General features: G+C 43.0%; 2 protein-coding genes across 6 annotated transcripts in view; one reads left to right on the forward strand and one right to left on the reverse strand.

The window, feature by feature from the left end:
* Positions 1–46: 46 nt before the first annotated feature.
* On the reverse strand, positions 47–13,375 carry trim24 (tripartite motif containing 24). 4 transcript variants are annotated; one of them, XM_063216900.1, is made up of 18 exons: positions 12,629–13,375; positions 11,078–11,196; positions 10,206–10,353; positions 9,715–9,844; positions 9,393–9,509; positions 8,871–8,985; positions 7,498–7,644; positions 6,731–6,845; positions 5,987–6,453; positions 5,527–5,676; positions 4,847–4,970; positions 4,686–4,743; positions 4,284–4,422; positions 3,447–3,712; positions 3,075–3,201; positions 2,890–2,964; positions 2,450–2,605; positions 47–2,005 (listed from the first exon to the last, which is right to left on the reverse strand). In XM_063216900.1, exons 1-18 carry the CDS (start codon positions 12,909–12,911, stop codon positions 1,250–1,252), a joined length of 3,492 nt encoding a protein of 1,163 aa, XP_063072970.1. In that variant the 5' UTR covers positions 12,912–13,375; the 3' UTR covers positions 47–1,249. The 4 variants fall into 4 exon arrangements, with proteins under 4 accessions (XP_063072970.1, XP_063072968.1, XP_063072969.1 ...); XM_063216898.1 differs by having other exon boundaries at positions 9,715–9,847; XM_063216899.1 differs by having other exon boundaries at positions 10,206–10,356.
* A 1,984-nt stretch (positions 13,376–15,359) lies between these two features.
* kdm5a (lysine demethylase 5A) overlaps positions 15,360–22,328 on the forward strand; it is a 32,388-nt gene continuing 25,419 nt past the window's right edge. The window contains exons 1-9 of one of the 2 annotated variants that reach the window (XM_063216895.1): positions 15,360–16,822; positions 17,653–17,730; positions 18,126–18,248; positions 18,455–18,625; positions 19,118–19,315; positions 20,486–20,564; positions 20,888–20,979; positions 21,345–21,503; positions 22,052–22,171. In XM_063216895.1, coding sequence (XP_063072965.1) covers positions 16,676–16,822; positions 17,653–17,730; positions 18,126–18,248; positions 18,455–18,625; positions 19,118–19,315; positions 20,486–20,564; positions 20,888–20,979; positions 21,345–21,503; positions 22,052–22,171 — 1,167 coding nt within the window. In that variant the 5' untranslated portion in view covers positions 15,360–16,675. The remainder of the gene's footprint in view (positions 16,823–17,652; positions 17,731–18,125; positions 18,249–18,454; positions 18,626–19,117; positions 19,316–20,485; positions 20,565–20,887; positions 20,980–21,344; positions 21,504–22,051; positions 22,172–22,328) is intronic. The other variant, XM_063216896.1, reaches the window with a different exon arrangement.

Here is a 22,328-nt window from a genome sequence, read left to right on the forward strand (position 1 = left end):
AGTTGTAATGTTGAACTAACATTGTGGAATAATAATAATAATAAACTACCAATAAACCCAAAAACAAACCGTATCCTGTTTAGCATGGGATATCAAAACGTTTTATTTTCATATGTAGATTACAGTTACATTATACACAGCAAAGTTTGGGGAAATAGACACATAGTTCCTTCCTCATTCGTCTCCACCAGTTTCAATGAGTGTTCCATTCTTTTCCATAAACCAATGACAAACCAGTGTCCTTTCCAGAGCATCAGTGCCCCATGTGGTATGCATGTGCGCATACAGACTTAACTGCCACATCAACTACTTCAAAAGTAGTGACATCTGAAAATAAGCAGAACTGCATTCTTAAAATGATTGAGGTGTTGGTTGTAGATTGCCATCTACTTTTAATCCAAACCTTGATCAGATATGAAAGAGATCAGATTAAAGAATAACTGAAAGTTCATTAGCATCTCAGGCCAATTAAATAAGCAGACCAAAGGGTCTACAATATTTTACATCATTACACGGTCTTTACACAAAAAAAATAAATTCACCTTAGTGCATGCACAGAGTTTATACACATGGGGAAGGAACGTAAAAGCAAACTTAACAAATTGGAGTCCGTTTAAGTCCTCAAGGAACAATAATAACAATTTAAATGGAAAGCATCTAAAACAGTGGAGGAAAACATATTCTCCCACTGTACACAAAAATCTTAATTCCTTAATTAACTGACAGCCGATATACCCTCTTAACTGTGAGTATAGTCATTACTCTTGTTGACATGAAGCTTCAGCTTTAAATAGCTTTATGAAATTAATATTCTTTTTACAATAAACAAAACGCACCAATAATAAACAAAAATAAACAAAATTCAGGGATAAATAATAATTATACATGAATGTAGCTTGTAAAGTTTTAACAAACAAACAAAATTGTACAAGTAAACATTTGCAATTCATCGAGTTTGATTAGGGAAAGCACACGCTTATTTTGACAATACTGTTTGTAAATCTCAATTTACCCTGTCTATGTGTTCTTTACTACAGTAAAGATATAGGCTCAATGCAAACAAAACATGCTACAAATAAAAAACAAAGAGTTTGGGATTTCTTTAACAACACACTCTGCCGCGCGTTTTTAAATATTTACCATTATTGCAGGATATGAAATCGCAAACTATCTCTACTTGCAGGAGGTCCCCTTGCTTCGAAAAGGATCTTCCAACAGTTGTACATAAAAAGGAGGATTATTTACAAAATTACTCTCGTCCCTCTGTACCACCGGTCTTCCTTAGGCGAGTCTTCATTCTTTGTCCCTTTGAACCCCCGTCTTCCTTAGACTTCGCGTCTGCCTGAGCACCATCAGTCTTTTGAGGTTCTTCCTCCTTACTCGCTTCAGGGGGAGCCACAGATGCTGCCGCCCCCTCCTCCTTCTCCTTCTCCTGCTCACTGGAGGTGGTTGGTGATGATGCAGTTTGTGGAGGGGGACTTGAAATATTCTCAGATTCTACAGGAGCACAGTGTTCTTCTTCTACAGGAGCACCTTCTAGAGGTGCTCCAGGTTCCTCAAGAGGAGCACCATGTTCTTCTTCAACAGGAGCACCATGTTCTTCTTCAACAGGTGCTCCGGGTTCCTCAACAGTTGCTCCGGGTTCCTCTTCTACAGGCGCTCCGGGTTCCTCTTCTATAGGCGCTCCGGGTTCCTCTTCTACAGGCGCTCCAGGTTCCTCAACAGGCGCTTTGGGTTCCTCTACAGGCGCCCCAGGCTCCTCTACAGGTGCTCCAGGTTCTTCTACAGAAGCTTCGTTTTCCTCCTCCAGCGGTGCTCCATGTTCAGGAGCTCCGGCGTCCACCCCTGAAGGCGTGTGCTCCTCCACAGGGGCCGAGGAGGCGGAGGCGGAGCAGGCGCCATCTTCCCTCACCTCAGGAAACGTCTGCTCGGGATACAGGAGCTTCAGCTGCTCCTCAAAGAAGTTCTCCAAGTTCACGCCAACACTCGCCATCTCATTGTCCTCCTGCCAATACAAAACCACAAGGTTACTTTTAGTGCCAGCAATTTGACACATTCCTAACTGAACAACAAAAAACAACTACACCCTAACGAGATTACATGACAGTAGCCCTTTTTCCACATAAACTATGCATTCTATTCCACTAATCTGTGCGTTCCATTCTGCATTCCGTTTTGACGTCGTGTTATTTAGCTAGAATCATCCTGTTGATAAAAAACCAACCGGACGCATTGTGTCGCTACAACATGATGCGTTTTATCTTTTATTTCGCCTCAAAATCTGATGTCAAAAGGCCTATTGGTGAGAGTGCATTTTACGTATTTTTACTCTCTGAAACCAGATTATCCACTTATTTTACATTCTAACCTACAAATGGAAAAATAGGTTTCTTAACGTAAAGTTTAAAACGAGCAAAAGACAAAGACCACCCAAAAAATCATATCTTACCTTGTGAAATTTGGCACAGTTTTTAAACATCAATCTAATGTCGGCAACAAAGTCATCAGGCTTCTTGTAAGAGGGGCTCTGCTTCAACTGCAGTTTCCGTCTGACCACCGAAAGGTCCATGGGAGTTTTTATGATTGCGCTATATTCTGGCATTGTCTGAAAAAAGATGATTTCATACTGAATTAAATCAAGAGAACACATCATGGTAGACAGAAGACTGAGGATACGTCTTAATACAGTTCCTCTGGTCTCATTCCTCACCCACAGCAGATTTTTAAATGGGGCTTTTCTCTCATTCAGTAGCCTGATTTTTTTTATATATTGAAAAGAAATGTATCGCACTAAGATTAAGATGATGTTACGGGTAAAGGCTGGAAGAAATGACTAGAGGATTGTATTGAGATGTACCCAGAGGCGATACAGAGGTTCCAAAAACTTACCGACGGGGAGACGGGCTCTTGGAAGTCCGTGCTGAGTTCATTGCAAAAGAGACGCAGCAATAACCGCTCACATTTCTAAAATGGTCAACAATAAATAACGTTAACAACACACTACTTAATACATGATACTGTATGTCAAACCTGAATAGAAATGTGAGAAATGCAAGTGGCAATATCATTTGTACCCTTTTATCAATAGGACTCAGGGCTTCAGAACCTGGCTCTTCCTTCACCGTGTTGGATTTGTCTTCAATGTCGTATTCCATTTCGGGAGTCGACAGATCTCGGCAAAACGAACAAAACCACTCGCCACTATAACAGAACAAGACATTTAAGACTTCAGCGTCTTCAAAAAAATAAAATGGATGACATTTAGCTAAAAAGCGAAACAATTCAGTTCCTCAAATCCAAATGTTGGGTCAAGCTGTGAGAGCCTTAAGTCAAGATTGTGAAAATGTATCAAAGCCTCTTTGATACATGTCCAGCAGCAGTTGAAATTCTGCACACGTTTCTCACTTTGAAGGGTAAATCATCAAGAGTCAAGTGTGAGCTAATACCTTGAAGAGGACTTGAGGGCTGGTATGTGGCAGCCGAGATGGAAGACCTTGGGACACTTGTCACAGCAGAGCAGCTCTCCGCCGTTCTGGCAGACGGCGCACCAGTCCTCGTTGGGGTCGTCGTCAGGCTCCTCCGGCGCCTCCTTCTCCTTCTCCGTCTCAGTCTGTGTCTGCTGCTCCTCATTTGGGGGAGACTCCTCCTGACGCGGCGTCTGGGACTGCACGCCCGTGCTGTCTGGAAGACTGGCCTTCACGCTGGACTGGACCTGACCATGGGGAGAAATTATAGTTGAGTGTAGCGAAGGGAGTAGAGTTGCCCAGCTGGGACTCGAACCCAGACCTTCTGGGGTAGTAAACTGGGGCTCTGACCGCTACATCAAAGAGCCAGGCTCGTTGGCATGTTATTCAGAACACACCCACAACCCTAGTGATGGTCACTCCATCACAATGAGAGATAAACATCTAGCCTGCCTATTTTGGACACCAGATGGAAATTAGCCATTGTGCTATAATCTGGTACATTTGCATACCGGTACTTATGTTCATTAATGTGCATTGTAAAATGTCCTTAAAAATAAAGGCCAAGTAAAGTAAAAATGCTTGGCTAAAAAAAATAGATTTTGGTGAATATGGAACTTTGGTGAATGCCCTCTAAATAAAAAAAAACGAATGAACTTGATGACTGGAAAGTGTTAAGTGCTGTGGCAATATCACTAAATGTTGCCACTTCTGTTTCTCATGTTATGTTTTTTGAAAACCTCATTTGTGCATTATAAAAAGTACTTTCATCAACACTGACATTTCACTTGCTTTTTCAAAACAGACCACCAGACTTACAAAGCTGACTTCGTCGTCGTCCTCCGGCTCGTCCTTGATGACGATGATGGGCCCAGGTGACGCCCTTCGCCTTCTCTTGGCAGAGGGTGCAGAAGAGGGGCCGTTCTGCTGGGGCTCAGGCCGCTTCCAGGAAACAGTCCTGTTAACAAATACATTTTTTTTAATCAACTAAAAAGTATTCCACTCCCAAGTCACAGTGGATATCACAATTGTGTGCACAATATCTGCACACAATTGTATTGCATCATAATTGTAAGTTTTCTATTATATTATTGACGTTTCTTGTATTTCACTTGTGATTACTTGTGTGAATCTGTTCACTACAAAATTGAATGACAGGATGCAACATTGTTACATGACTATCATCATAATGAAGTAAAAAAAAAAAAAGTCTTCACGTACCCTGTTTTTCCATCCGTGGAGGCCACTGCGGACATGATGGAACTCTGATGAGTTTGTGCTGCAACAAGATTTCAAAACATTGGTACAATAAGTGCCTGTTTACAACTACGTCAGTGTAATACAATTGTACCAAGCAAGGACATAAGAAAGGAGGACGTTACCATTTCTATCGATGCCTGTGGGCTGGACGTTATGGGAGAACGTGGGTCTGACCATGGGCATGGTCAAAGGCCCAGGAGGACCAGCGTGCTCAGGTCTTCTGTTCAAGTGTTCCATTGCATTTCTCTGAAAAACAAAGAGACATGACATGACCATCCAGATGACAAAGTGTATCTCCAAGGAGCTTATGGAAACTAGAAGCTTATTGACACAAATGGGCGCATACTATATTCCATGGTAATCGCAAAGGTAATGCAGAAACATTTAAGTAATTAAATGCACAGTTCCTCTGCTGATTTCCTCTCCCACCAGTCGGGGCAGTATGTTAAAAAAATAAAATAAAAGATTTCTAAGGAAATGCCTGGTACATGCTGCCCATACACATGAACGGTTCAGTCTGTTTGTTACTCTCCACCATCCCCTCATACATAAAGGTGGATGGACTTGACTGTTCAGTATATTTCACAGATTTTGCCTTTATGTGACCTACATACAAACCCCAACTTTGATGAAATTGGGACACTTCGTAAACTGTGAATGAAAAAAAGAATACTATTCCACAACATTCAATCCATTCATTAGATGGAGAATAGTGTTATTTTGTTATTGCTCACGATTTACCTAGTGTCCCAACTTCAATGAAGTTGGGGTTTGTAATGAAGGAAACACGACCCTCACTCACCTGATGCATCTGGGCTTGAGAGGCTTGATGCATCTGTCCCATGCCAGGAGGAGGTGCATTGTGGGGGAATCGAGATGTGCCTGGGAGCACGTCTATGGGCTTGGGCGGGAAGCTGGAGGAGGTCGGGGAGTTGATCATCCCTCGCAAAGTCTAATGGGGAGACATGCAGTCAGAGGAGAGGTACCACAGAGTGTCTTATGCTCCATGTTCAATACATGCACTTTCACTCTTACATCCTAATGTTTTATTATACAATGTTTTTCACTTTGACTCCCCATATAAACCCAGTATATACTGTAACTATGAAATGAATCACAACAAATAATAAAACACAGTAAATAAAAAAGACCAACATCACATGCAAACTCTCCAATGACTGACAAACTGGTGTGTGAAGTTGCAGCAGTCGACTAAAAACATTTCCCTTTTTTGACCGCAGTCAATTGGGAACGGCACTAACCTGTTGGGAGAAGCCTGGGTTCTGCATCATGGTGGGACTCCTGGTGTTGGGCGGAGGAGCGGCGTACCTCCGGCCCTGCTGAGGCTGAGGCATGTTGGGGTGCATCTGGGAGGGCGATCCGCCCTGCATGGGGGGCCTGGGCTGTCCCCCCGGGGGCGGAGGTCCTCCCTGCATCCGCACGTTGTGGTACCAGGACCAGTGGTTTGGGGGCACGTGGCCGCGGTTGGGGTGCTGGGCCAGCTTCTCCACCTGCATCTGGAGCTGGGCCAGCGTGCTCTGACGCTGCTGCTGCTGCTGCTGCTGGGTTAGTCCACCGGGGAAGTTTCCGCCGGAACCACCAGGAGGGCCTTCGAGTCTGGGACCGGGATGGTTGGGATGGTTGGGATGATTAGGATGGCTGGGCTGGTTGGGGAACATTTGCATCCCACTGTGCTGAGGTACGGGTAATTTCTCCACCACCAGCGAGCCTGGAATGAAGATTGGGCGAATGAATAAACAACAGAGGCACCAGTCCCTGCTTTACAAGGGAAAAATCTGCTGCATGTTTGATCGAAACATTTTCGGAGGCAGCGGGCCCTACTGAGGTCAGTTCATTTCAGCTCATTATAGACGTAGATCAGCTAAATAAAATAATTACCGGTAATACTGAGATCAGCCGTGTCAGGTGCACAGGTAGAGATAATAAATGATAGACTTCTTACTGTCTCAGTGAAATTATCTGCTGAGGAGATCACACTTATTTACCAAGGTCAACGTTTGAGGCCCAGAAGCTGGATCGACACTGGAAGCGCACCGAGCTCTGGGGAACAAAGGAGGCATTGCACTTGGCCCTCATGAGGTACTGGATCTGGCACAGGATCTGCAAACACCAAGACATGAGACGTGATGAATAGTTCCCAACACATCATAATCATCAAGACATTAACAATATGATGAGGCACTACTGTACATCTGACACAGGAGCAGCAAATACCAAAACATCAGGCTACAAAGAGGTGATGCAGAATGAATTAATACCAAGTCAACATACTATTTTATACAGCCATTTCCACCACTTCACTTCATTCAAATACTAATAATGAAAGCCCAGCTGGGAAAATCCCAGTCGTTGTGACCGCACACCAGAGCACACAGTGCTCACTGCACACAACAAAACTACATTGCATGCCTCATCCGTGCAAGGAGGCGGCCTGAAACAACACCACAAGGGAGCAGTGCAGCGGGGCAGTACCATCATGAGGGTATCTGAGTCATGGAGAAGGATGGGGAAGAGTATTGGTTAAATACTGTCTCCACCAACCTGGCTTTTCAGGAGTTACACCCGCAACCTTTGGGGTGGAATTCTGACTCCTTGACCACTTACCCATGACTGACAGTTGCTTACAGTAGCTTTCAAAGTTCAGCATAGACAAGAGCTTTGGTCTGCCTGCTGGCCAAGAACGCTCATCCAACATGAGAAAGGAAGACCCAAAAGGAAAGGTTAACATGCAAATGTATGTGTATGTGCATACCAGTCTCTTGCAGTATAGTAGAGCTGTGCCGCTGTTGATGGCTGTGGCCCACTTGGTGAAGGAGATGACGTGGTCCAGGTGCTTGGAGAGAGAGGATACGTCCTCCTTCTGCTTTTTCAATGAGGTCTCATGATCCTTGGTGAGAGCCTGTGAGATCACATAACACATTTAACCATCTACTGACTGTGTGACCGATAGTATTCCTGTATTCATGGCTCCGCAGACTGGTACACAACAAGCCAGAGGTGGGTGGTTGTGTAGCTCTATGCAAGTCTGTGACTTTGCGTCAGTAACAGATTTGTTTGTGAAATAACTTTTGAATGGGTGGACAGATTCAGACCAAATCCTGTGTGCCATCACTATAAGTACAAGAACTGGTTACATTTGGAGGTCAACACTTCTTAAGCTAGATTTATGCTTCGCTCGCATAGAATCTGCGTCCGTCCGTTTTCTGTCTATGCGAGTCCACGCCCCCCTCTCAGAGGCTCTGCGCCCGTCGTCTAGCGCCTCGAAAAAATTCTAACTATCCGTCGGACGGACGCGGAGTACGCAGACAAAAGGGCACCATGATTGGTTGTCTCGCTACTTCCTTGTTCTGTTCTTGTGGCAGCGCAATGCCAGTAGTTTGCGAGAGCAGAGCTGTATTCTGTTAAAAACTTTATTAATGCCTTGTGTGTAAATGTGTGTAAATACACGAAGCTACAAGATAAGTAACAAACAATGCATCAGTTGAACACTCGTGGCACAATGCCTGCGGTTTTACTACCGTTCCTCCACCGAATGTAAACACACATCGGCAGAATCAACTGTCTTTACATGCTTGCATTTTCTGCTCGTGAAAACAGACTGGGTAAATAATGATACCACTGCATTGCCTTTGCAATTTGTGTGAAAATACCTAGCTAACCGGGATAGAAAGCAACATTGCTTAATAATGACCGCAGTGCTTACAATGTAGTGAAAGTAGCCTAATCGCGCAATTTCAAATGTGGCTCGCGACGAGACCTCGGACCTCGCAGAGCTCGCAGATGCATGAATACAATGTTGGTTCGTGGCCACTCCCACGCGACTTTTCACGCTCGCAGTTGCTGAAGTCTAATCTGACCTTAATACAGCAGCCATTTGTTCACAACATAACTTTCAAATGGGTTGCACACCAAAGTTTTAATAGATTTCCACCAAATATTATGCGATGATCATACTCCATAACAATTAGGGCTATGTGAACCGAATCAGTTTTGTAGGCCACCCCATTCCAGATGGCCGACTTACAAGATAATTGAGGAGACATCAGAATCAGTGAAAACTCAATGTATTGAATGCAGAGTTCCACCCATTTTAGATAGAACATGCTATATTTTCGGAAAACATACCTCCAGCTGATTCACCAAAATTTTCCCTTTTCGATTGATTTCCATGATGAGATTGCATATTGACTTCTTGATCTCTGTGGTGACAGCTTTTCGGTTTTCATCAACTTGATGGAGACTACAAACAGAGAACGACAAATAATAGATATGAAAGAATCCTTGATATTTCGAAACACCTGGGTTTTGTCCTTCACAATTGAAGTTCATGATTGACAATGTCATTCCATAATATCTTAGAAGCATATAGTCTCTCCGTTGTTGTTTGAGAAACTGAACAGGACTATATTTTATTATTGCACCTTTCCATTGGCATGGTCACTGTCATTTTCTCAGTATGCCACAGAACGAAAATTACTATGTTTTTACATTGAAAGGCTCACATTTAGTAATGTACTTGACTTTTTGGAATCAGGGATTACTCTGGAAGTGAGTCAGCTTTGACTCTGAAGCAAAGTCAAACGGATATTTTGTAATGTCACCTGGCCATTTCGTTAGAAAATGCATATGACTATATCTGATACTGACCCACTGTTGATGGCATTGGACACGTCTTCAATGGCTTTCCTTTTCTCCTGTAGCTGCCGAGTCATGTTCTCTAAATGCTCCCTGTGATTTCTGTAGGCATCCTCCAGAAACTGATAACTGCAGAACACAAAATGGAGAGGACACGAGTTATGCACAGAAACTGATAACTGCAGAAACCAAAATGTAGAGACACAAGCTATGCACAGAAACTGATAGCTGCAGAAACCAAAATGTAGAGACACAAGTTACGCAATCATTTCGACATCATTAAAAAATATCATTACAACATTTCAACAGATGCAAGAACACTTGGGTAACTTACTTGTGATCCTTGTGTTTCAGTAGCTGACAGTCCCGGCATGTCAGCCGGTCACACGTCTCGCAGAAGAGCTTCAAAGGTTCTTGTTTGTGGATATCACAGAAGACAGGCTTCTGAGTTGAAAATCCCACTGCTTCTGTAAAGAAATGTACAATAATGACACTTTATTTTAATGTAAAAAGTACACAACATAGCCACGGTCACTGAACAGGCTGTATATTTGAGAATGGTATAGACGTTGTGATACAAACATCCAAAAAGTAAGTGCAGTGCAAAGAAATAAAACACACAAAAATAAAACACAGTGGAATGACCACACACTTGCTCCAGTTATATTCTTTTATTTACCACAACTCAACGTTTGCAAACGTACAACTTTCACTTGTGTTGATTAAAAAGAATGGAACTGGAGCACGTGTTTGATATTTGCCTTTGTGTCATAAGTTTGAGAATGGCATTTGTCTGACTCTGAGCTCCACGCAACAGTACAGTACCTGGAGACATTTCCTCCTTCTGTCGAATGGTGTGGTCACGAGTGAACTTGACCCGCTGATGAGCTTCGATGCAGGTGACGCATAAAAACTCCACGCACTCCACACAATAACCTGTGGCCTGCGTGTTGTCCTCACAACTCATACACACCTGCTGAGAAAGGCAAATTAGACGATGGGATGTGATATGACGACGATGTTCAGGGACGAGGTGGGCTGAAAACGCTCTCCTTTCACTGCATGCAATACAGCTAAAGCAAGCTTAAAGGACCAGTTCAGTCAATTTCAACATGCAGTTGTAATGCTCACACTACTCTGGACTTGTCAGTACCTAAGTTTTTTTTTTCTTCTTCAGCCTTTTCCGAGATCTTGGTCATTGTAATGGGGGCAGCGCTTTGTTTACATTTCAAAAAACATTTTTATTTATTCCCAAAAACATCCGAAAGGTTATACTACATCAGCAGACAACTAGCAAACAGCGGTACCTTTTGGGAAAATATTTGGAGGCATATATATATATATATACTGTATATATATATATATATATATATATATACTGTATATATATATATATATATATATATATATATATATATATATATATATATATATATATATAGTAGGCATATGTGTGTCCTAACATATATGTTAGGCACATGCTACTTTTTTTTAAACAAACGCTACCCCCATTAGAATAGCTCATATCTCAGAAAGGGCTTAGCCGAAAAATGTGACATCACCCGGTACTGACAAGTCAAGGGTAGCGAGCAATACAGCATATTGAAATTGACTGAACTGGTCCTTTAAGCAATTGCTACCATTAGCTCTACATTGCATTTGGCAGACACTTTTCTTCTAAACCAATTGCTACCCACCTGACTTGTTTTCTCCACTGTGCTGGTTGGCACCTCCATAGAGTCTTTTACAAAGAAATTCTCCAGAACTTCCACTTCCATGCACTCCTGGTGGCACACTGGGCAACGAATCACATTGACTGCAACAAGAGGAAAAACAACAACAAAAAACAAACCCTGAATTAGCAAGAATATTTGTTTCTTCTTCACAAAATAAAGCAGTGTTAAACTAAAGAGTTAGCAAATGCCTTTCATACAGGGACGGGGAACTGCTTGCAGCCCTTGAGGCCGCTTTATCCGATTCCCAGATTGTCACTCCCAACGCGGGACAATCCCCGGTCGGCACGCTCCCACTAGCCAGACTATCGAGCCCACCGCCATATAACGGAGCTAGTTATCTTTTTGATGTTAGTTTTTTGTTACGTACCCTAAACCTAACCCTAACCTTAACCTTAACCTTAACCCTAAACCTAACCCTAACCCTAACCTTAACCCTAAACCTAACCCTAAATTGCTTGTATGTGGCAGTGTATGATCATACGTGAAATATAATCGGGTGGGATAGAACGTCTGGGAGTGATAGAACCACCTGGGGCTACACGTCCGGGAGTGATCTCAGTTGGGAGTGTCCATCTTCCTCCTTCCTCGATTCCCTGATTGACGCTCCCAACGCAGGACGCTCCCCTGTCGGCTCGCTCCCACTAGCCAGACTATCGGTCCCACCGCCATATAACGGAGCCAGTTATCTTTTTGATGTTACTTTTTTGTTTCTAACCCTAACCCTAACCTTAACCCTAAACCTAAACCTAACTCTAAAACCTAACCCTAACCCTAAATTGCTTGTATGTGGCAGTGTATGATAATACGTGAAATATAATCGGGTGGGACTACACGTCCGGGAGTGATAGAAACACCTGGGACTGCACGTCCGGGAGCGATCTCAGTTGGGAGTGTCCATCTACCACCGTTTGTGTTCATATGGTCCTCAGATGAATTTGAAGTGGCCCCCCGAACGAAAAAAGGTTCCCCACCCCTGCTTTAATAGATGGGCATGTACAGTGTGGTAGTGTTTCCACTAAAAAATTAAGACAAATTCCAATGAAGCAAAACAAAAAAGTAAGTGTAAACAAACAGCAAGGTGCATGTGGTGGGTGTGACACCTGAAAGTGAAACGGTCTTGAAATGTGATTGAAACAACAATAGAAAAGTAAATCTGCAGGATAAGACAGTATATGCAACTTTTCAAAAACTATAGTTTCTGTTGCTAGTTTAGTTTGCTTTGGTCACCTCCAGGAGTGTCTACCAAAGAGCACCATATCCAGACACTGGTGTGGGATATTCCAGAAAGCTGGCTGTGTCACTTAACTTATGGGAGGACAAACCAGGAAGCCTTCTTCGGACAGTTTACAACTCATGCCCATATAGACATCAAGACACACATAAACATCAGGAGTAAGTGAAGGGGGGGGGGGGGCATTGTGGAAAAACATATCCTGAGAGTTGAGATGGACAAGATATTAGTCACTAAATCCACCATGGATGGCTATGTTCTGACAATGTCCAACGACTTACGTGGTTTTGATGGATCTTCCTGAAAGTGGTGGTTGGCCATCTGACTCGGATACACGAAGTTCCTTGAGGGCGGTGGAAGGCATTTCTTACAGAAAGAGTGGAGACAGGGAAGGAGCTTCGGCTCTCTACTGTGGAAATTTAACTTGCAGATAGGGCAGCAGTCCATCAAACTGTGGGTGCTTTGCGCCTTTTCGCTTTCCTCCTGAACCGGTATGCTTTCGGCTTCATTTTCAACAATAATAACAATGTCATCAGCATCCACTTTCTCTGCAGCGTCTTCCATGATTGATTCCAAATGACGGGGTGTAGCAATGTCTCAGGTAGATGAAGCTGTTGGAAGGCGAGGTATAGGATCCGATTTCGTGGGTTGTAAGTGATCTCTCCACGAAGCCACTATTTCGTGGCCATCGCTCTGGTTTTCCCAATGAGGTGAGACAAATCAACCGAATGTATAAACACACATACGTGTGTACTGTCGGCTTATTAACTCACAAAACAGTAATACACACTCATTCAGTCACAACGCATCCAAGGCTAAAAGTGGCTAATGCTATCCAGCAAGCTAACTATCGAGACACAACACGCATTACAAACCACAGCATATTGCTTTGTGTGGACTTAAAATAGCAATGTAAAGAAGCTCGGCAAATAATCATTGCATATACTTTTCTGTATTAAACAAAGTATGTTAATGACTGTTTGCTTGGCTTCCCAATGACTTATCACGGCCCAGAACACATAAAAGGCCTTTACCAGAGAGGATTTATAGAGGAGAGGCCAAACTGGAAGCTTCTTCCGGGTGGTACTGTCCACGGGGCGGCGATGTTCAAGCAGAGGAGAGCCGTCAGAATGAATGGGGGTCCTATGAAGCTCCACAATAGACGCAACTGATGTGTCCGATATGGAAGGTCACCGGTTTTCATTTTAGTTTTCCTAAAGGAAGTGTAAATTGCCCTTCCAAATGGCATTTGGTTTGATTTTTTAAACTCATTGCATTTTTTTAAAAACACGCATTTTGTGCATGAATAATGTGAAACTCAATTACCCAGAATGCTGCACGTGAGCTCTCTACCCGGGTGTTTCTGGAAAACAAACATGGCGCCAACTCGCTTTACTACCTTAAAAATGTGTTAATCCGACGCTAGATTTCTTAACTGATGAAAATCGAAGGCAGAAATCAACATTGTAGTGTCTAAATATGAGGTCGATTGGTCTATTTGTGGCGTACATCACGATCGGCCGAGTTGTTGGCCTCACGTTTGTCAGTTAGCTTGTGGCTAGGCTACGTCTCGCCGACGTTAGCATCCGGTTTAGTTCCCCATTCACCAATTGGATGTCGTCATTTCCTTAGCTAGAAGCTAGTGAAGACTGACTCACAAATGTCGAAGCTGTAAGAAACTAGACGGATATAACTCCTATGTTACTGTGTTTTAAATTTTAATGTTTAATTTGCAGTCAGAGACGACCGTAATATGTCCAGGTTTCAGCTGCTAGGGAGGACTTATTGTGGGCGATTAGCCCCAGCCCAATTGGGGAACCCCAATCTGCTCTGTCTGAACAGCGCCCCTAATGCAAATCCATTGAACTGCGGCCAAATTTTGTATAATGGGGCGAATAGCCTGTGGGACGGCTATAGGTAGAAAGGCTATGCCTTTACCCACTTCTCCCAGCTGGGGAAAATACATGTAACTAGCTACGGGCGCCGATATAGACCAAACCTTCAAACTATAAACACAGAGAAATGCGAAAAATAAACCCCCCACATAGAGGCCAGGGTGACACGCCAATACCTGTATTTTTTTAGAAATACACTTCCCTTGCCACAAGATACTTTTGTTTGCACTTTTCTTGTGTCGTTAAAATGGAAATATCTTTAAGTAACAGTCTGTGGCTCTGCGCTTACCACAACCAAAGAACTTGGATAACCACACCACACCACAACCATAATAACAACGCGTGCGTGTACACACACACTAAAAACTACACTAAAGAGACAGAGCCATTGAATTAATTAGAATGCGACAGATTTGCTCGAACAGATTCAAATCAAAGCTCAAGTCATAGATATAATCACCCAGCATACCCAGGACCTCTATGCAAAAACCCTTCCCGATTTTTTGTGTCCATTTGTTTCCGGAAGTATTACCTTTGACCCCACTGTGGGAACACATCACTTGGCAATATCAATGCGCCGCCTCAGAAATGGAAGAAGAAATGCATTTTTAACGGTTTCTCTATGTAGTTTTTGAATTGTGAAGAATTGCGTTGGAAGGATCCGCAAGTTATTTTTCTGTAACTACCCAAGGACTCAACGTCAAGATTTGCGCTCACCACGGAAGAGAAATAGGTTGCTATCTGAGTGGCTGCGATTCGGTCGATTCCCAGACTGGGGCTCCCATCTCATTACACTCCCATTTCATCTCGCTCCCACTAGCCAGACTAGCGGTACCACCGCCATATTACGGAGCCAGTTATCTTGTTGATGTTAGTTTTTTGTTTCTAACCCTAACCTTAACCCTAACCCTAAACCTAACCCTAACCTTAACCCTAAACCTAACCCTAACCCTAACCCTAAACCTAAACCTAACCCTAAATTGCTTGTATGTGGCAGTATATGATAATACGTGAAATATAATCGGGTGGGGACCGCAAGTCCGGGAGTGATAGAAACACCGGGGACCGCACGTCCGGGAGCGAACTCCGTTGGGAGTCCCAGTCTGAATGCCGATTCGGTCATAGCCGTGGAGATGGGAAAGTAATTTGACTAGCCTGTTTATTTTGCTGCTGTCTAGATACGATATCGCACTGGTACGACGTGGGACATTAGCGCCATTACGGAAAATCTAAACATTTGATTTATCAACGGGACAGGCCAAGCTATTCGTCTAAATTCAACGGGACATCCGACGTTTCCTAACTTCAGCTATCTCTGATTGGACTGTCTCCAAAACGACCACAGTCTGCTAGCAACATTTCACTAACGTTATTCGAAGGACACGATATCAAGGCGTGACAAAATCCCTGAGGACTGGCAATTGTCTCCGTAGGACTGACTTTTGGTGTCCTATATATCGACACTTCGAGTTTCTTGCACAGTGTGAAATGTTTTGTCTGCAAGACCGCTAACATCACCTAGCCAACGTAAACAGTTGGTTTGCGCAGCTAGCCCTCCTGCGAACTTTTCAATGAATGGGCAGTCTAGTTGCTTTGGCAAGGCAACCTTTTGCTTACTATCTCAAACTAGAAGTGTAGGAGGATTATGTCCAGTAGCAGACAACGTTGAAGAGGCATCGACAAGAGGGCCACATGCCATTTGTCTTTTAATGAAGAGAGATCCTTATGGATGTATATTCATCGCAGGCTAACATCGGGCACTGGCAAACAACGCAATGTTAGCAGACTGCCTTGCTAAGTAGTTGACAATAGTCGACCTGACATCGAGGGCTATTGGGAATCTAATGGAAACTCGTTGAGAAATTTCTTCAGCGCGCTGTCATCATAACAACCAAATGGTGTTAACAGCCCTATTTTCAGGCACTTTGCATAAAATGCGTCCCATTTTTAATGCATCGACAGGACAAGGTGACGGTCTTGCCCTGTGCCTCAGGTAACGTTAGCTATTTTTTTTAGCTGAGCGTAGTGCGCAGGGGAGTGGTTGTGTTGACTGCTCGGCCCGCAGCTTCCTTATGATGAAATAAGACAAGTGACAAGAACTTTTAAAGGGCATATTTTCTTAATTTTGCATTTATTTGCAATCTTTTTGGACAAAGATAGAACTTGCCAAGCATCCTGCATTGTGGGACTTCGCAGACATGACCTGAACTGCAGTGTGTGTGTGTTTTTTCTTCATCAGCCCGACGGCCTAATCATGGAAGTCTGCTTAAAAAATAGCAACTACCGTCATGGAAGTTCATTTTTAAACTGAATCATGAGCAAATCCGTGGAATTTCATCATTAGTTTTTACCAGAAACTACAGCCACAACGGTGACCATTATTGAAGTTAACGCTGATGTGAGATTGATAAGATCCTTTTAACCTTCCTCATCATGTCCATGTACACTGAATTTGTACCTCCTCCGGAATGTCCAGTTTTTGAGCCAAGTTGGGAAGATTTTTCAGATCCTTTAGGATTTATAAACAAAATACGACCCATCGCTGAGAAGACTGGAATCTGTAAAATCCGACCTCCTGTGGTAAGACTTCCGACATATTCAATCATTCAACAATATTTAGGCTACAATTTGTAGCGAGGTGTTTGGCAAAATGTCAATTTTGTAACACTTCCATACTTAAGGTTAATATAGCCTTAGAACATAACCCACCCAGATCTCAAATGCACGCAAAAGAAAACACACCAGAGGTCGAAGAGGATATTTTTGTGTAGGTTATTATGGATCAGTCATGAGCTATGTCGACCTACGTCATTTGTAACTGCGGCCTAACATTCTCAAAGTCCACCGGAATGACATCGTCTTGTTATGAAATAAAGATGTTGTACGTGTGGAAGAAAAACACTTGTATTGTATATAACAGGAAATGTAAACTTCATCGCTGCAACAAATGCCGAAATTCTGTCTGTCCTGTCGTCGGGATGATTGGGCCTTTGTATGCAACCTGACATACCGTATTGAAATGAATCAAATTATGAATCCGACGCATGAAGTGCCTTTGTTCGCGTCTCACGTGAATTGGAAATGAATTTTCGAAATCGCCAGGTTAAATGACTTTTTATTACTTTGTTATGAAAATAATACAGGCTGCGGTTAGGCGTGTAGCCTGATTATCGTTTAAAAGACGTCGGCAGCCCTAATGCAGACCCAAGTTTTTTTTTTTTCATTAACATCTGCCAAGGCTGTTACAAGCTTATTATGTTTCTGATATAACGCCTCTGTAGCTAACACTGTGTAAGAATATGTCCTTAATAGGATTGGCAGCATAGCATGCTTGTGTTTCATGCATGGATTGCTTATAAATCTGCTCATCATGTTGTTGACAATAATGCAAGTCTCGTGTGGTTCTTCAGGATTGGCAGCCTCCTTTTGCTTGTGATGTTCGAAACTTCCGCTTTACACCTCGCGTGCAGAGGCTCAATGAACTTGAGGTAATGCTGTCCCTTTCCCCCCTTTTTTGTTAGAACTGTATGCAGTGTGTGTGTGTGTGTGTGTGTGTGTGTGTGTGTGTGTGTGTGTGTGTGTGTGTGTGTGTGTGTCTGTGTGTGTGTCTGTGTCTGTGTCTGTGTGTGTGTCTGTCTGTGTGTGGGTACGCACAGATAAGAGTATAGGCTACTGGTTGAAGGTATGCAGTGCAGTTAAAAAAACACAGGTGATAGAACAATGACTAAATTTCAGTGTTCAAATGCCATGGACAGACATTTGAGAAGATTTTTTTTTTAAATTCTGATGCCCCGATTGACACACAGCTGAAACGCTTGAAATGTAGAATGTTGAAATGTAGTTTCTAAAAAGATTTTCATTACCACTCATTACTCCTTTATAGGCACTCACCAGGGTGAAGCTCAACTTTTTGGATCAGATTGCCAAGTTTTGGGAGCTCCAGGGTTGCAGACTACGCTTCCCTCACGTGGAGAAGAAGATTCTGGACTTGTATTTGCTTAGCAAGGTCAGAACACTCCATACAAACAGTCTCATAACCATAACATTATGCAAAAGGAGACCGAAAAAAGTAGTCTGGATGGATGATGGATTTTGTTTGGAAAATTGTCAGTATGTGATGAGGTTGTGTATCTGTGTCTGTGTCTGTTTATGTGTGTCTGTGTGTGTGTACATGCTGCGTGTGTCTCTGTGTTTTGTGTTTGACTCCTACAGATCGTCTCAGCAGAAGGGGGGTTTGAGACGGTGTGCAAGGAGAAGCGATGGTCTAAGGTGGCCAGTCGAATGGGCTTCCCCGCGGGCAAGGGCACCGGCTCCCTGCTCCGCTCCCACTTCGAGAAGATTCTCTATCCCTACGAGCTCTTCCAGTCCGGGGCCTCGCTCACGGTAAGGACCACCAACAGCCGCTAGATGGAACCGCCGCTAACACACATTGTTAATTGTTTGATACTTGGATGTGGTGGATTTCATGTTGTGTTGTGACACATTGGTGTGTTGTGTGTTCCCTTTTGCTGCTTGTGTTTTGTGCATTGAGTTGTGTTGTATGATAAGTGCTGAAGCCAAAAGAGATGCCATGTGTGCCTGTCTCTCACAGACCCGTTAAGATATCTATGACAAACATGCCTGCTTGGAAAGGGCAAGCACAAATGTTCATTTTTTTATTTTTGTTAGAAGGCGTGATTCCGTCTGTCTTAATTCTTGTTTCCCAAGACAAATGGAATATACCCTTTCAATTCCAACTTAACTGCTTTGCCAAATGCTGAAATTGGTTATCTTACCCTCATAAGTTTTTTTGTCTGTGTAAAGTACCAGAGTTGGTATGCGCTAGGTTGAACATGTACACTTTCCCCTGTGCATGTACCTGCTGTGAATCCTCAGGGTATCCAGAGGCTGTATGAGGAAGGAGAAGAGGCAGAGGAGCCGGACGAGGGCATCGAGGGTGGAGTGGAGGAAGAGGAGGAGGAGGAGGAACAGAGGGAGAAAGAGTGCAGGGACAGTAAAGAGGGCCTGTGCGACCGGACGCAGAGCAAGGACCAGCCCTCATCCGAGAGACGCTCGCGCCGGCTCAAATCTGAGGTGGGTGCAAACCACAACATTAGCCAATCAGAGAGAACTTCTGTGCCAATTGTTTTACATTTCAGTTTTGTCCAATGGTTTTATTTACCTTCCCATCAATGCAAGATGTGACTTTTGGCTTTGGTGGTGAATAAGTGTTTACCAAGTGTACTTTTTTGGCACTTTCTGAGATGTACTTTCTCTAAATAGGTTGGCCTAGTGATGGTGAAAGTGCAAATTTCACAAGACGTCAGCTTCCACTCTTTGACCAATATCACCACTGACTGTTAAAAAAGAAAGCATTGCTGGATGCTGATGCTGAACAGATTAATTGGTGCGAAAATTGCAGCACACATTTTGCCATGTGACTGTGTGGGATCATTCTGGTCGTCATGTAGGCACGTGATTTGGAGTAATAGCATTATCATATTGTGTTGTGTAACACTCAGACTAATCTGCCAGGCAAAAGTCTGCTGCAAACCACTGGCAACACAGCGTGTAGGCCCAACTGTGACACTGATGAGCTGAAGCTTTCATAGTGCAGAGTTCCTTTTGGTCTTTGCATTTTTATTTCCTTTCAGCTGTACAGAGTTAAGTGGCTATTCGGGGTGTGTTAACTGTTCCACAGGGGTTCCTAGTTCTTTTTCATGACTCATATTCATGTAGAACCTTGCAGCTTGATGTTTTCTACTTTGGCATTTCATTTTCATTCTATGTTGTTAACCATATTTTTTTTTTCCTGTCTGCGTAATTTCACTTAAGGAAAACTTTTATAATATTAACATTTTGCAACATTATCTACTTACACTGGGTATGTTGTGAAGGTACATCAGACAAAATAGAGAAACTCCCGTACATTGTCCTTTTTTCTTTAATACACAAAGTGTCGGTCTTCAACCTTCATCAGGCAATTCAATTTAACAAGTAGCTCTACCTGTTTAAGTTCTAAGACTTAAAAAAAAGTTTTAAAGAAAAAAGCTTAATGGTCAGTGTGGCGGAGTTTTTATACCCGGTTAGAATGTCTGATGAGCGACCCATGGGTCATCTCCAATGCACCTGCCAGCTGAGGTGTGTGAAAAAGAAATCACAAGTTTGTTGTGAAATTACATAAAAATGTTGCTGCATGTAGAGGCACTGACGAGCACAACTTAATAATGTCCTAAATTCTCACATTTTTCACAATATCGATAGCGAGAAAACAAGGAGCCAAAAAGCCTTCAGATCTTTGGCACAAGCCCCAAGATGGGGGCACTGGAAATAGTCTTGGCTGGTAAGTCTCTCTCCCTCTCTCTTTCCTTGGTGGACAACATCCAAATGAACTTATCTGAATGAGAAAAGTAATACATTATCACATTACTTCCTGTTATCTTTATTTGTCTTTTGGAAATGTGGCTCTTTAAAAACAGATACCATGCCAGAGCAGTTAAAAAGGCCTTAAATCTGCCATGGGTAAAAGCTGTTTGCATGGACAGAAATGGTCTAGTTTCAATAAATGTGATTTAAAACATGTGTTCTCCTTAGCTGAAGATAATGGTTACTAAATGAGACTTTAATTTTTCATGCAATTGCTGTGTTTTTTATTTATCTTCAAAGATGATGCTTTCCTCAAGAAGCAGCGCCATATGAAAGCTCAAGCCTTTGCCATTAAGATGCGACCACGCAAAGAAACATTGGAGGTCAACTTCGTAAGTTTTTAAGATGTATTAATTACCGTAAGGATTTCCAGAAAGGGAAGCATGTTTGTTAGGTGCATTTCAACTTAGCTCGGTGGCACATTTATTTGCATGTATATCGTTTGCTAGCCCATTTTGTATGCTTGTACATTTTTTTGACACAGTCTATGTGGAATAGATTCTCTAGGTTTTTGGGACATTGATTTGATAGTGTTAATGGGAAAGATTATCAAGCTTACCATGTTTGTTCCTTAACACGCAGTCAAAGCAAGTTTATTTGTAAGCATTATCAAAAATGCACCAAGGGCCTTGCAGGGTGATGTGATGTGTTGAGCTGAGTTGAACTGATTTGATGATGCATTTTGACTGTCGTCCAGATCGATCTGTATTTGTGCCTGGTGTGTGGGCGGGGCGATGAGGAGGACCGCCTCCTGCTGTGTGACGGCTGCGATGACAGCTACCACACCTTCTGCCTGATCCCGCCCCTGCAGGACGTCCCCAAGGGAGACTGGCGCTGCCCCAAGTGTGTGGCAGAGGTACGCCCTATTTACAGATGAAACCGTCTAGTCCGTCTGTTATCCTAATCACCAATGAGACACCCACAGCAGGGTTTTGCCCAGCACTTTATAGTTTAGCATGTAACCTTGACGACTAACACCTCACACCTTGACTAGATCTCCTGTAAAGAATTTGTATTAAGATTGGAATTTAAGCATATGCTTTACAAAATATTGTATACGCTACTTGATTTCAAAATGTTAAAGAAGTTTAAACCATATTTCATATTGAATGATTACAGCCACATCTGTCTGATGGTGCCCTACCCCTCACGCCAGCCTTGACTAATAAGTGTTCTGTGGCACACTACACAATGGTTTGTCTTAATCACCTCTGTGACATTCACTGGTACTCTAAATTAGTCTCCCTGGATTTACTTAGAAATCTCATGTGTCACCAGGCGTTTGCTTGATCCCCATTGTCTGTTGATAAAAACCATCTCCTTTGTTTTGATGTTTCCCAATGAGGAGGTAAACCAGATTAACCCACAATATTGAGATTTTGGGTTGCTGGACTTGTTTTCCAGGAATGCAGTAAACCAAGGGAGGCCTTTGGCTTTGAGCAAGCCGTACGAGAGTACTCGCTGCAGAGCTTTGGGGAGATGGCAGACCACTTCAAGTCCGACTACTTCAATATGCCAGTGCACGTGAGTGGGAACACCCATGCCCACACTTAACCTCCTTTATTGCCAAGTCTAGCACACCGTGTTAAACAGTCATACGTCTAACAGTGATTCCCGGTTGGTTTTAAATGATGCCCTTGGTATTTATGTCCATTAACCATTGACTGACCAAATAGTTTAG

Source organism: Engraulis encrasicolus, chromosome 15, assembly GCF_034702125.1.
Source record: "Engraulis encrasicolus isolate BLACKSEA-1 chromosome 15, IST_EnEncr_1.0, whole genome shotgun sequence".
NCBI classification, from domain to species: domain Eukaryota; kingdom Metazoa; phylum Chordata; class Actinopteri; order Clupeiformes; family Engraulidae; genus Engraulis; species Engraulis encrasicolus.

What these genes read in the sequence shown, in the direction of transcription:
- trim24 (XM_063216897.1), bottom strand. Translation starts at nt 12,911, where the DNA reads ATGGAAGACGCTGCAGAGAAAGTGGATGCTGATGACATTGTTATTATT. An exon ending in TACTATACTGCAAGAGACTG is followed by an intron (nt 6,846 to 7,497) that starts GTATGCACATAC and finishes TGGTGTTTGCAG; the next exon opens with ATCCTGTGCCAGATCCAGTA. An exon ending in ACTGTGCCAAATTTCACAAG is followed by an intron (nt 2,006 to 2,449) that starts GTAAGATATGAT and finishes TTGTATTGGCAG; the next exon opens with GAGGACAATGAGATGGCGAG.